The 14,833-nt window shown below is 34.0% G+C and overlaps 2 protein-coding genes across 3 annotated transcripts; both read right to left on the reverse strand.

The window, feature by feature from the left end:
- Positions 1 to 452: 452 nt before the first annotated feature.
- LOC107851653 (HVA22-like protein e) lies at positions 453 to 4,196 on the reverse strand. 2 transcript variants are annotated; one of them, XM_016696735.2, is made up of 5 exons: positions 3,960 to 4,196; positions 2,725 to 2,751; positions 2,482 to 2,604; positions 1,369 to 1,639; positions 453 to 721 (listed from the first exon to the last, which is right to left on the reverse strand). In XM_016696735.2, exons 1-5 carry the CDS (start codon positions 4,004 to 4,006, stop codon positions 701 to 703), a joined length of 489 nt encoding a protein of 162 aa, XP_016552221.2. In that variant the 5' UTR covers positions 4,007 to 4,196; the 3' UTR covers positions 453 to 700. The 2 variants fall into 2 exon arrangements, with proteins under 2 accessions (XP_016552221.2, XP_016552220.2); XM_016696734.2 differs by having other exon boundaries at positions 453 to 888; positions 3,960 to 4,140.
- Positions 4,197 to 6,791: 2,595 nt separating this feature from the next.
- On the reverse strand, positions 6,792 to 14,833 carry LOC107851525 (kinesin-like protein KIN-14R). Its single transcript, XM_016696584.2, has 19 exons — positions 14,485 to 14,833; positions 12,131 to 12,429; positions 11,874 to 12,045; positions 11,702 to 11,772; positions 11,313 to 11,496; positions 10,575 to 10,684; positions 10,363 to 10,462; positions 10,198 to 10,284; positions 9,934 to 10,110; positions 9,578 to 9,851; positions 9,287 to 9,448; positions 8,971 to 9,186; positions 8,853 to 8,890; positions 8,578 to 8,741; positions 8,226 to 8,477; positions 8,057 to 8,122; positions 7,902 to 7,976; positions 7,750 to 7,821; positions 6,792 to 7,637 (listed from the first exon to the last, which is right to left on the reverse strand). The coding sequence occupies exons 1-19, from the start codon at positions 14,702 to 14,704 to the stop codon at positions 7,062 to 7,064; spliced, it is 3,315 nt and encodes a 1,104-aa protein (XP_016552070.1). The 5' UTR covers positions 14,705 to 14,833; the 3' UTR covers positions 6,792 to 7,061.

Here is a 14,833-nt window from a genome sequence, read left to right on the forward strand (position 1 = left end):
AAATTAAGGTGTATATTACGTTATTTTTCCTATTGTGTTGAGCTTGAGGCCTTAACATTGGCAGGAAAATACGTCTATCTTAAAAATGAGCGACCTAGAATTTTCGATTTTCGTTCAGTCTTATGGTAAATTTTCAAGACGAAAAGTCAAAAGTATTATTTATGAGACAAAACTTGTTAAACTGGAAATTTTGCTCATAAAATAAATCAATGCATTTCAAATCGCTCATTTTCAAGACATGCTCATTAATCAGCTTAATAATGAGGTTAAATTTTAACATCAGAGTATCAATTTAAATTCAAATTTCATAGTCGAACTTCAAAAACACAACAACAATATGATACCTAGTGTATTCCCACAACGTGAGATCCAGGGAGGGTAAAATATACGCAGTCCATACCACTACCTCAGACGAACACAAAATCCTAAAATTTGAATTGTGAAATTTAAACTAAAAGACACAATTTTGTAAATATACATATACTATCAACTTTAACATGACAACACCCACAAATATAACTAATAAAAAAAAAGTAGGATTTTCTCTAAGTTACAAAGTTTAGGCTAAAATTACAAAGTGGGAGCACATCATTGCACACCATATATTAATGTACAAGCCAAATACTATACAATATATATTTCAGTGTTAATTAACAAAATTAATTAATCCATACAATAGTACTTCATAATCCATCACTCTTTAGTAAGCTTCTTGCCCTCCCTGTTTAACATAATAATTATATATTATTAGTAAATAAATTATTCAAACTTAAAAACATAAATAAGACAGTGAGACAAATAAGAATTATTGTTGTTGTAATTTCTTTTCCTTCTCCAAGTTCCGCACATAACAGAAGCTTACTCCACCGACTGTCTTTGTTTTGCCTTCTTTTTATACTCCAAAAAAAAAAAAAAATTATTATAAAAAAGAAAGATGACTTTTGTGATAAAAGTACAGAAAAATAGATGAGATAAGCATCCAGTACCCCCTGGAACTATGACCAAAGTTGGTACGTCATACTCCAACTTCACGGGAGTCCTATTACCCTTCTAAACTCAGTTTTAGCGTATTTTTGTCCCCCTTCTGTGCTAACATGACACCTTTATTACATAAAATAGGATCCACATTAAAAGTGCCACGTCAGCTAAAAAGGTAAACAAAAATATGCTAAAATTTAGTTCAAGGTAAAAGAATCCCTGTGAAGTTGAAGTGTGTCGTAACATATTTAATCATAGTTCAGATGAGTACTAGATGCTTTACTCAAAATAGATACTCTACTATGTTCAATATTGAGAATTCAGAGGTATGCTGAATCAACAGAGGTCAATTAAAACGAAATGGAGTATATCAATTTTGATGAAACTAACCTTTTTGGGAATGATGAAGTCCACAAATTTAGTCTTGGATTTGGCTTTAGGAGACTTGTTATATTGTTGTGATTTGGCTTTAGGAGACTTGTTAATTTGTTGTGATTTGGCTTTAGGAGACTTGTTTTGTTGTTGTGATATTGTTGATTCTCTATATCTCTTGATAATCCTTTCCCTTACTAACTTATCATATATAAATGCTGCTCCTCTCAACTGTGGCAAAACTAGCCATGCCACAAATAGCAACTTCATATCATACCATATTGGAATCCTATATATTTTCCAAAAAAGACAACCAAAAAAAAAAATGATGAATCAATTTTCTCAACAACAACAAAAAAAAATAAGTTACTACCCTATTTACAGCTTTCTCCGTCTCAATTTATGAAAAGATGTTTGACATAAAAAGTTTAAGAAAGAAGGACAAGACTTTCGAAACTTTAAAGTGTGTTTGATAGGAAAGGAAAAAACATTTCGATAGAATGAGCAAAGCGACTTCTCTCATGGAGGTAGAGAAAACAAAGTCCATAAATTACATTTCAAATTCATTGTCTCCTCCTCATATACCCAGTGCTCCTAACTCTCACCCCTCACAAACAGTGGAGGAGTCAGAATTCAGAAGTAAATATACGAACTAATCGAAGCGGGTTCAACTCTACTATATATGCATAAAAATATTTTTAACTATGTAAAAATAATATAAAAATAATATAATTTTCCGTCAAATGGGATTCGAATGAACCCCTAGAACAAAGGCAGCTCCGCCATTGCTCAAACCCTCCTCCCCGCCCCATGCTACCCTATAGTCTTTTGTTGGTCAAACACTTAAATAAATAAGAAATTCACTTATTTTTTCAAAAGAAAACATTTTTCTTCCTACCAAACACTCCCTTGTAGTCTAAACCGAGTCATAAAGAAATATGTGGCTATAAGTTGTCTCACTAACAATAAAATTAAAATTTTTAAATTAAATTAATACTAAATAGAGCATCATCATGTTTTTAGATAGACAAAGAAAAAAGAAAAAGAAAAAATATCACGTAAATTGAGATGAGATAATAATATTTAATTTTTTTTTTTTGTCAAAAAGTTAGAATAAGTTAACTTAATTACCATTCAAGAATAGGTTGAAGGATCATTTCCATAAGAGTAAGAAAAGAATAAAAAATCCAATAAGCCAGCCATTGTTCATCATCCAATTTATCAGTAGTCTCAATTGCTACTACTGAAGCATACCTATTCAATTAATTAAATCACCAAATTAAACAAAAAATTAAAAATCATCTTGGAAAAAATAAAAAATTATAATAGAAAAAAACAGAAATAACTATAAAGATAACAATTTAAAACACTTACAAAGGATAGAGCAACATCGTCATTGGCCTGCAATATTTAGTTCAAAATTAAAACAAATTGTAATATAAGATACATAACGATATATATATATATATATATATAAAATCTCTATGTTTCAATAATCCATATAAATATTCTCTTTAATAGAATACTACTGAAAACATTTAAACTTTTATTTCTTTTTTATTCTTAATGAACTTTGTTTCAAACCTACAAAAATATTATGATATCTTTAAATTTTGTTTATCTAGAAAGAAAGACACTCCTTTTTTACATTTAGATATATAATTTACCTTTAAAACTCAATATTCTACCACTAATAAAATGAGTTATAAATAATACATACTGTAACTCTTTTAGACTTTTAAACCACAAACATCCAAAAACATATTTTCTTCTTATATATCAACCATCAAAATACTTCTTTAGCCCCAACCCCTTATAGGCGGGACTTCAGGCTTTGATTTTGGGTCTGAATATTGCAATTCAACACTGTTTTACACCACTACAAACTAATGTGAATTGCCTTTCAATTGTTTAAACTGTATCTAATCTATCATCGGATGATTCATTCCTAATGTCTGATTGCAGGTATCTGATGCTTAACCTAGGTAATCTGCTACTGGAACATGTGTACAGAGAACAAAATAAGTTGGCTCATGCACTGGCACGGATGAATACTACTATTACTATGCAACTATTTTGAGAACCTCCTGAATCTGTAAAGGATATTTTTAGAGCTGATACAAATGGAGACTTGAGTTGCCGAAGGGTTAGAATAGATACATCTAACCAAATTTTGTTTACTAGTACTAATCCTAATTATCAGATTGTAAATACTAGCGCTAGATGTGTTGTTACTACTGCTGGTGCTTGTACAATTGGCTTGCCAACATACAATTTTCCTGTAAGACGTTGAAGCATATATATATATATATATCCCAGTTACCAAAAAAAAAAAAAAAAAAACCCATTAAAATACTCCTCCCTGCATTTTGTTTACCCATTAGCAAATTAAGAGATTTTTAAAATATAATTAATAAAAATAATTTAGCTAACTAGAATATAATGAATATTTTCATAAAGGAGATCAAGTCAATATAGGTGAAGTAAAAGGAAAAAGAGGAAATATAAACTAGTAAAATTACTAAAATATATGATGATAATAAATTAGCAAATTAAAGTAATAATAAATTAAAATAAAGTAATAATAATAAAGTAAAATTAACATTTACCCGGCCAGAGTATGAAGATGACAAATCAAAGTCCATAAATAACCCATAATTATTCTTGAAAACTCAAATTCTTCTGATGAAATTAAAACCTTATAATATGTGTATAGAAGAAGAGAAAGAAAAATGAAACGTTTCTCCTTAAGAAGAAGAAAGAAAAAGGAAGGACAAAATTAGGATTACAATATATAGTAAATTATTCCCTCCGTCCATCTTTATTAATTCATACAGCTAAAATCAAATGACTAACAATATTTATATAATTTAAAAAATTAATAAATAATTATCAATTTATATCTATTTTATCCTTAGTTAATACTCCCTCCATTTTGTATTAGTTAATCTTATTTCTAAAAATATTTATTTTAATTTAATTGTCCAAATTTTAAAATCAAAAGTATTTTATATTTATATTTTCCATTTTACCCCTGATAGAAATATCAGATACATTCACAATTTTTAAATTTATTGAATGGTGCATAAATAATTTCAGTTCTCAAATCAAAATTAACTGAGTAACTACGATCGAGTATTACTAATTTTATTAAAGAAACAATATATGTGGACAGCAGGTTATACAAAAAAAGATATAGGGACACGTGTCAATATATAAAATGGTAGGTCGATTTCCGGTTTAACACTTTAACGTAGTGTTCTAGGTTTGGCACCGGCCAGGTGCCAAAATCTAAAAAGTAAATGACAATATTATAATTGATTAATTAATTAAATGTTTAATTAATTGCAGTATTAAAAGTACTAGGAAGTTTATATTATCTACTCCCTCCGTCCCAAATTGAGATGTCACATTGATTAAGAAAAATAATTAATAACATGACTAGTTTACCATAATGTCCTTATTAAATAATGTTTATATTTTAATTTGAAGAAAAAAATAAGTAATGCAAACGTTAAAACATAACAAAAAAAAATTATTTCTTCTTGATTAATAAAAAAGTAAGTAAAATTGAAAATCTAATTAAGAAATTTGGGACGAGTAATTTGAAACGGAAGGAGTAGAATTTACTCTTTCTTTTATCAAAGAACATGTGTATACTTATACATGAATATAGTATTTCCAAGGAGAAGGATGAAGGAATTATAAAAATTATTTGGCTAATCAAAAGTGTTTTAAGTTGATAATGATAAAGTAAATAAATCAAAAAGATAATTTATAAATTGATTTATTTAACTTACAATAAAGGTAGAGAGTGTTTCATCAGTTTTTGACTCAATATTCAATATTCATATTGGATGTGATCAAATTCGAATTCATCCCGAGGAATTTCACATTGAGGACAAACTATTCTTTAACTTCGTATTCGATATAACTCAAACTCAAAAATATAAATTAAAAATAAATAAAATACTTATCATTTCACCATAATTCATGGCAGATAATTTCCCAATGGTGTTGTTGCCGTGAGACTTAAGATAACTCGTATGTAGCCTCATATAATAATTGCAATTTTGCTTTACCATAAGGTCTAATAAATAAGCCACACATAGTTATGATGAAGTCACCTGGGGGGGGGGGGGGGACCCTAACAAATTTTTTTAGAAAAAGTTGGTTGTGTATTTGGCTATATTCTAAACTAGGAGTCAAAAATTCACACTACATAGGTGCTTTTAAAAAAATAATAATAATAATCTTCAATATTTGATATTTATATTAATTTATTTTAGTTTTATTATATTAAGAAATATAAAAATTGTTCGAATCTGAATACTCTGATTAAAGACAGTGAAATTGCATGATATTCCACCACTACCCCTTTAGTTCTAACACTCAAGTGCTCTTACATCACAATTTAATATGATCACAATTGTCAATTTAATATTATCATTCATGATGAATCAACTCAATCAAACTTAGTCAAGTTGAATTATTGATTTATTTATAGCTTAAACAAAGTAAGTAATAATTCGTCTAAGCTCAATTTATTTAAATTCTTCAAACTTAATCAATCTCACTTATTTTGACACGTTAGGGTGTCCATTTGGACCTACAAAAGTATAATATGCTGGCCAACAAAATTTCAGTAACAATTCTAATCTATTTACTTCCTCGGACTGATACACTAAAGCTTTCATTATGCATGAAGTTCGGAGAAGGATCGCATTATGAGAATTTATTGTACGCAATCTTACCTTTATTCAATTCAAATTTATTTTTGACTCACATAAATTTTAAAGAAGTTGCATCATACCCCTTATTTTGCGGCCATTTTCAGGACCTTGCATGAATGCGAATATCCTAAGTGAAAATCATGAGTCCACCACGACTTTGACACCAAGCAATAATACTCTTGAGTATCATTTGCGACCTATCTTTCGTTAAATGACATTTTCAAGTCTTTTTTTTTTAATTAAATAGACCTAAAAGTTTGTTTTTTTTAGGAAAATGACCCATTTTTTAGATACATCTATTATCTATCCAACCGATATATAAACAGATCGATTATCGATCCGATCTATATATGTACAGATCGATTATCAATCCGACATATGAGAAAATAGAAGTAGATCATTTTGCTAATTGGAAACTTGAAGAGGCTTAGTAGCCAAATTGTCTCAGCAGGCCATTTTGCTAATTAGAAACTTGAAGAGGCTTAATAGCCAAATTTTCTCGAAATATTGTTAATTAGTTTCTTGCACTCTTGCTTCAATGACATTTCTTAGGAGCCGAGGGTCTACTGAAATGACCTCCCTACCCTAAAAAGGTAGACCTCTCACTCCATTTGTATGATTACACCGGGTATATTGTTGTTCCTGACATAGTAATTGTCAAATATAATAAGCATATTTAGCATAACAAATCTGATTGCTTTGAACCACTTTAGATCAATAATCATCCACTTCATTTCAACCTTAAAATGAGATACAACATGTAAGTAGATTAATATAACATACAGATACAGTAATCTACCAAGCTGCATGAAAATGGCATATACATAATGCACCACAACAAACCAATCAACACACACTACTAATATCAAGTTACATTAGTTGTGAAGACAACAGAATACAAGTTGGCTTCTTTGGTTTCTGTTCACTATCTTGTTTTGGAGGATAACCGTGGAGTCCGGGCCAACATTTCTCTGTTCGCTATCTTGTCCACATCCTTTTCTTGGCATCCCTCTCTTTAACTCCATGAACGGGCTCTCTGCTAGTCTTGTTACGAATGAATGGCCTCTGAGCGTTCGTGGTAGTTGTAGTCGGCTTTGTTCCTCTTGCAACACCAGTTGCAACTGATCTAGGGGGATCGGATTGCCTGGTCCTTCTGTCGTTAGCTGATATGGCAGGAGCAACATTTTTCTCTACGTCACTATTTCTGGACAACCGCTTCCTTCTGGCCTCTTGAAGGCAATCCTGTTCAGTCCTGTTATGTACCGAAGTTGGCAAAACACCGTTGTTCTCTCCTTCACTATTTGTTGACAACCGCTTTCGTCTAACTTGTTGGACAGAGTCCTTTCCCTTAGGCAAATTAGATCCCTGAATTGCCTGACGATTGAGAGCATTTGAGCTCTTCAAAATACGTTGCTCGATGTCACTTGTTAAATCGTCTCTGCTAGAACATCTGCTTATAAGAGGGGTTGATCTTATAGACTTGGCATCAGAATCTGTAACCATGCATTCCAACTGTTGTTCTTGCTCCTTGATCTTGTCTTCAAGTTCCTTAATCTGGAAGTGTAACAGTACACGATGTTTTCTCATTTCATCAGAGTTTTGATGTTATAGGCGGAAAATATCAAGTCTTGAAATGTCGGTATTACAGAAGATAAAAGCAACAAACCTTCTGACGGAGTAGAATGCACTCCTCTGCGTTCTGTTCTTTTGCTTTCAGCGTTTCCTTAAGCTCCTCAACCTGAAAAAACAAGAAGTCAGGTTTTTGCTAAATGCTATGGGAAATTTCGAGATGGTAATAATATGCTTGCGAATGAGAACCTTATTGTGAAGGATGTCAGACTGAGACTCAAACTCTTGCTCTCGCTCTTTCAGCTTGTTCTCAAGATCCTTGACCTGTTATAATAAGCTTGTGAATATCCATCCAGTGTGCTTTTTGAGAATTCACTATATATTAAACGGCCAATGGAAAGAACCTTATTATTAAGGCTTTCAGACTCAAATTGCTGTTTCTGCCTCATCTTGTTCTCTAGCTCCGAGATCTTTTTATCAATACAAAAGTAAAATCAGAATGATATGCAAAGCATTACGACATTATCCACAGGTCATAGAACAAAGCTCAATCATCACATGTAACTAACTAACCTTCTGTTGCAGAGTAGTACAAGTTTCTTCCCGTCCCTTCAATCTCTCTGAAAGCTGTGAAAGTTGTTTCTCTGATTGGCCATGTAACGATGACTTCAAATTGAGCAGGCTTTCGAGTTCCTTAATCTTATCCTGTTGAGTTTTGCTAACATGTTCTTTCCCTTTAGCCTTACTCTCTAAGTTCTGTAGGCTTTCCTCAAGTTTCTTCAAGGATTCGTCTTTAGATTTAGCTTCCTGCCTTGCCTTGTCAAGCTGCAACCCAAATAGAAGAAAAAAAAAAAAAGACGAGAGGATTATAATAAATGGTTAAGTAGAATTCAGTACAAAGAATTCTTAAAGGCATTCTACAAACCATCATTTTCAACTTTTGGAGCTCGCCAGAGTCAACTTGTTTTCTCACAGGACCTAACTCAACTCCCCTAACTCTTGTAGCAAAGTTCAATGAACTTATAGTTTCACTTAAGTCCTTATCAGACGGGCTGATCTGTACAAACATCAATGCTTTTGATTCCCCACCTGCAGGGAAGTTCAAACTTAGTAAAACGTTGAACTTTAGAAATCACAAATCTTATGGCTTGGAACAGAACACACTGTATTTGGAAACCAGACTTCGAACTATTTGATTACCTAATGAATCTTGGAGTAGATGTGTCAGCTTGGAGTTTCTGGTGACAAAGATAAACTGTCAGGATGCAATGTTCAATGACCAAACAGAAACCTACGGTCAGAAATGGTGGCGCGTTACCTGTATGGGATATGGCTGCTTCTGTTTGCTAAAGCTGATATCACGTCTCCTAGAGCCGAAAGTGACCTATTGATGTTTTGAGCTTCCTTCAGCCTATCACCTTGGACATCAGTTTTCGCAAGTCTCTCACTACCAGCTAAATCCACTAGCCAAAGCTTGCTCTTTGTGCATTCACCATCGATCAAATTCTTGGCAGTTACCATAATACAAAGCATGCTGAAAAATGATGAAAAAGATTGAATAGACAAATAGTCAGAAACACCAAATGAGTGGAAATGTGCAATAACAGGCCAATTAGAAACTCAATCTATTTTACCAGTGAGAACGGCTACTGTGCTCATTCACATTGTTGGATCCAACAGCCCTTGCACTGCTTCCAGTCTGTAGTACATTCCAAACTTCTTCGATATTCTCTACTTTAGCTTCCACAAGTCCTGGAACGTGATGAAACCCTTCCGGAGCTTGTTTTATCTCCAACCTAAAATGATACCATAAAATTAAAAGTTCAATCAATTAGAGATAGAAGAAATCTTATTGCGTCAAAGCATAACAACATTTCACTCTTAACACAAAAGCTACAGGCTCCAATATAAGAGATGAACTTTACTTTTTTGATGTCGTCGGTGGAGCTAATAGGTCCCTGATCTGCTCATTGTAGACTTCAAGCACACTGACAGATATGTCATAGGTGAAAGTTTCACTCCTCTCCTTCGCGATTTTAAACAATTCTTCGAGAGTCCTATAGTTGACTCCCCTGTTCCCTTTTGTACCCTCCATGGTGAATGTTTTGCCGGTTCCCGTTTGTCCATAAGCAAAGATACATACATTGTAACCGTCTAAAACTGAAATAACCATCGGCGAAGCATCGGCGTAGACAACACCTGTTAAAAGACGATGAAACTATTAGAGGGAGAACACCTTTTATATTATTTGTTTTTCTCAATCTTGTAGAAGGGAACACACCTTGATCATCTCTCGGTGTGTAGACACGGTCGAATTTAAATGTTTTTTTTGTGGAGCTGCCATTTACGATTCCAAGTTCTCCATCCTTGGCAACATCAAAGTCTACGACTGTTGAGCATCCATCTGAGACTTCAGCTTTGCTTAAGGGACGGCAGCGGCAGAATACTCTGATATTCCCTGGAAAGATGGCTTACCATGAATAAGTCAACAAAAAGGAATACTTCCATCAATTTAATGAAATGTCTAATGAAAAAAAAGTTGCACCTTTTGCCTCCTGAACTTCATTGAAGAGCTTTCTTCTCTTTGCTTGCTCTTCATTATACTTCATCTTAAGATCTTCATACTGCTCAACTGCAGATTATACAGAGAGATTTGTTTTAGTCCGTGATCAGTGTCAAGTTATATGATTCGAGAATAATCCAAACTAACCCAATGACTGAACTGCGAAGACCATTTTATTCAGATCAGGGATTGAGTCTGCACATTCATGTGCCTCACGAGAGAGCTGGGAGTGTTCCTGTTTCATAATCTGCATGATTTTTCCAGAATATCAGACATGCATTTATTTTGAGAATACATCGATAACCACTAAGACAAGTACAAGGCTGTCACTGCATTTTCATGAGGAGTTCCGGAAGCACCTTTACTTTCATCTCGAGTTCATTGATGGCCACATGCCAATAGTTCTTGTCGCGCTCATACTTGGTTGAGATTTCTGTAATAGTCTTAGCTTGGTCCTCAAATTTCTGATCTGTTAAAGGTTAAAATTGCTTCAAATTATTCTTCAAAAACTAAAGAGAACGTCATAAACTCATCAATAAAGTAAAGAATAGCTTCCCCTAACCACCTATAACTGGACTTTGTGCACTAAAATAAAATAGCTAACTCAAATCGGTAGTTTCTCCAATATTCCATCTACGGAAATTGGCATTCAATGGCCTTCTTTTCTTTCATTTTCTGTCGTCACTAGTTGATGTTGAAGGTTATACCTTGAACTTCATCGCTTAATTTGGTTCAAAGAGAAGGTAGGACTGATTCTTTAAGATTCCATAACACACCACACAGGAAATCTAACTAAGAAAGCATTAAAGACCAGATTTATGTCAAAGATGAGGAACGGTCTTAATATAGGAAGTAAACATAGCTTGACAAAACCACTCTTTTTCTGGAAGGCTATATAATATAGGCTGTCTAAATTGGCATTTAAAGATCGTTTTGTTCAACCACTTCAAACACCAGCATAAATATTCTGGTGATATTTTCAAGATCTACAAGAGAAGCACTGAATTGGTTCTCGGAATCATATACAATCGCAGTTCCCACTAAAGAAACCTGAATAAACTAAAAGTTAGTATAGCTGTTATAATCATATCCCTTACCAAGTGAATAGGTATGAAATGTCTTATTGTCCAGCTCCATCCTAACCTTCTCTAGTTGTTGGTTAGCTGCAGTATAAGACATCCAAGATTGATAACATTCATCTGTCTTGCGCTCCAACAATTCACCAAGCTCCTGTATCTTTTTCTCATACTTGGCTGTTGACTGCAACCGTGCCACTTTTTTCTGCATTCATCCAAGTGGTCAAGAAATAGAATTTCAATAGTCTTAGGGTGTATTTGGTATGGAGGAAAATATTTTCAAGTTTTCCCATGTTTGGTCAGTCAAAATATTTTGAAGAAAACTTCTTCTAGGAAAATGAGTGGAAACATTTTCCTTCATACCAAACACACCTTTACTGTGAAGGTTTTCTGCACCTATTACGTCATACCTGCGCCGATGGAAAATCTATCTCGGCTGCACAGTTTTTGCATGTAAGACGATCATGTTCTGCTTGAGAAGCTGTAGTTCAGTCAAAGATAGCTACACAAATTAGCTCTTCCTCAACCCTTCTAATTCCATTCAACAAGTTACTTAAATAGTTAAGGCAAATAGGGAAATACCTAACGCTTTCGGAGCTTTTCTTATGCAAATGCCACTAACCACAGGGCTGCCAATAATGCCTTCAAATTTTATCACAAGTATCCCATTCTCCTTGATGGAGACCCTTGAGTCAACTAATTGTAGCGGTTTATTGGCTCCAACAACAGAGAAGATGTCAAAATCAGACAGAACCTGCATATCGATACAACTTCTCAAATCCAAATTTAACATATAAACACCAATACAAGCAACTCTTTTAATAATCAAATCAACTTGCCTTTTCATCTTGTAGAAAGACGTTGAACACTCTCATTCCTTTAGGTCCATTTACATTTATTATCTCAACAAAATGAAGATCAACAAAGTAGTTTCCTGGTGTAAGATTGTCAATCCGATAACAGAAGTTGCCTAATCTTGCTGACTGGTAAATGAAAGCATGTTCACCGCCCTCTGTAATGAACTCCTCCGTTTGAAATGGTTCTCCACCTTGGTAAAAATTATCAGCCAGAAAGCTCACACTGGAATCCGACTCCACTGCAGTCTCCGATCCAGCATTAACAAAAAGCACAAGGTCCTCTAATTTCAACAAACCATGTAAACATATGAGTCAAACTAAACAGCGGAGACTCAAAGGTAAAATATGAAGAGAAGATAAGGACTAAGAAAAAAATGTGAATAACACATGGAATTACTTCAAAACAATCTATAGTATCCCCTTTGGTTTGTTTTCTGAAACAAACAGATGATTAACCTATTTCAAGTCATATCCCCAACAAAATACAGAAAATTCAGTTTCCTTCTGAAGAATAGGTTCTGTCCAACAAAGGAGCAAAAAATATCCTTTTTCCCACAGTATTACAACAACAACAATAACATACCCAGTGTAATCCCACAAGTGTAGTTTGAGCAAGGTAGAGTGTGCGCAGACCTTACCTCTACCTTGGGAGGCGGAGAGGTTGTTTCCAATAGACCATCGACTCAAGGAAAAGCATGTCAAAGCAGATCAAAAAAGAATTAAAGGAAGTGAAGAAATCACAGCAAAATACTATAGAACGCATAACAAAGCAATCCGAAAAAACAACAATAACTACAACGAAATAGTGCATAATCATACAAAACTATTGCCCAGAATAAAGGCAGATCAAGATCCTTCTTACAAATTATATACTTTCCCCCAAAAACCTCAAAGCTGCAGGTCCAAATTCTACAAAACCATGACAGACTAAACTCCTTTATCAACCAATTAGGTAAATGCAATCTGTATAAAACCATATCCGGTATGGGGCAGGTTCATTCTTCAGAAATGGTACTAAATCAATAACAACATACCCAATGCAATTACACAAGTGGGATATGGAGAGGATGGTGTTTATGCACACATTGCAAAGGCTTTCAAAAATGGTACAGCAACAAGAACAACATACCCAGCATATTCCCACAATAGCATACCCAACATATTCCCACAAGTGAGACGTAAACCTTGTAAAGCAATTCACAAATGGTAGTACAACAATGACAAGATGCCCTAGTTCGGAGGTATGAGAGGCTCGTTATGGATGGTTTCAAAAGGGGTAGAGGTACGCTGAAGAAATATTGGAGGGAAGTGATTAGGCATGACATGGAGCAGTTACAACTTACAGAGGACATGACCCTTGATAGGAAGGTGTGGAGGACGCAGATTAGGGTAGAGGGTTAGTGGGTAGGAGTGCGTCCTTACTAGTAGGGAGGAGTTCTTTGTTTGTTGATATACCTGTATTCATGGTATGATGCATGTGTCTTGTAGTTTCTTATTCTTGATGTTTTGGCGATGTTTGTGATTTTGGATAGATAGTCAAAGTATTACTCTGTGGGTGTCTTGTTTCTTTTATTATCTACTGGTGTGTTTCCCCATTTTGTTGTTTGTTTTTATGTTTTCTGCTTGTTATACTGTTATTTGTTATGAGCCGGGGTCTACTGAAAACAATCTCTCTACTTTATTTAAGGAAATAGGATGGACTGCATATACTTTACCGAGCGCAATCTCATGAGTGGAATCCAGGGAGGGGTGTGTGTATGCACCACCACCTTGTAAATCAATTCATAAATGGTACTTTAAGAAAGAATTAGACTTTAACATAGATTATTAAATTACAAGTCTATTTAACAAAAATTGGACTCAAAATCCCCACTTTCCTGTAAAACAATTAATTTTACATTAAGAAATATCCCCTTTTGCAAAACCATATACTATACCCTTACTCTACAACAATAACAACAACAACAACATAGCCAGTGTAGTCCTACAAAGCGAGGTCTGGGGAGGGTAGAGTGTAAAAATACCTTACCCAGGGGCGGAGCCACCTTTCATCCAGGGTAACCCCTTCGACGAAAAATTATACTATTTTTATACTATTTTTACATGGCTACAAATATTTTTTTTACATGGCTACAAATACTATTTTTGTATATTTATTTTTCAGCCCTTCAATGAAAATACTGGCTCCGCCACTGACCTTACCCCTACCTCAAAGGTAGAGAGGCTATCTTCGGAGAAGTAATGGAAGTACAAAAACAAGTAATAGCAACAAAAGCAACAGACTAAACCCTAACTCTAACACAACAAAATCAAAGAGATTAGTGATTTTTCCAAACCTGTACAGCTGGATCTTGTAAATCCACTTGGAATTAACCTCGAACCCGCGTCACACACCATCGAATCCGCTAAAAACTGAAATGCTTCATCCTGATCCACCATAGCACATTCTACAGTTTCTTGATCCAAAATTTTCCCTTCCCATTCGAAATTTTCGGGTAAATCTGGAAAAGGGGTTTCTTCATTTTGACCAAAAGAGTTTAATTGAATTGTATCCATGGATTTATCTCGTTAAAGGGTGTCTGAAAATCTGAGAATCTTGAAAAAAAAAAAACTTAAAAAGGTTTCTTCAATTGAGCGATTTGGTCTGCTCGTGGCGGAAATGTTTGATTCAAATTTCAATTTTGG

The sequence above is a fragment of the Capsicum annuum genome, chromosome 12 (assembly GCF_002878395.1).
Source record: "Capsicum annuum cultivar UCD-10X-F1 chromosome 12, UCD10Xv1.1, whole genome shotgun sequence".
In the NCBI taxonomy this organism is placed as follows: domain Eukaryota; kingdom Viridiplantae; phylum Streptophyta; class Magnoliopsida; order Solanales; family Solanaceae; genus Capsicum; species Capsicum annuum.

Excerpts from the sequence above, each read along its gene's own strand:
- LOC107851653 (XM_016696734.2), bottom strand. The coding sequence starts at position 4,006 with ATGGGTTATTTATGGACTTTGATTTGTCATCTTCATACTCTGGCCGG. Across the intron at positions 1,640-2,481 it reads CTTCAACCTATTCTTGAATG|GATTCCAATATGGTATGATA; the intron begins GTAATTAAGTTA and ends GAAAATATATAG. Across the intron at positions 889-1,368 it reads ACTTCATCATTCCCAAAAAG|AAGGCAAAACAAAGACAGTC; the intron begins GTTAGTTTCATC and ends GAGTATAAAAAG.
- LOC107851525 (XM_016696584.2), bottom strand. The coding sequence starts at position 14,704 with ATGGATACAATTCAATTAAACTCTTTTGGTCAAAATGAAGAAACCCCT. Across the intron at positions 10,111-10,197 it reads TGAAGTTCAGGAGGCAAAAG|GGAATATCAGAGTATTCTGC; the intron begins GTGCAACTTTTT and ends CCATCTTTCCAG. Across the intron at positions 7,638-7,749 it reads GCATTCTACTCCGTCAGAAG|ATTAAGGAACTTGAAGACAA; the intron begins GTTTGTTGCTTT and ends TTACACTTCCAG.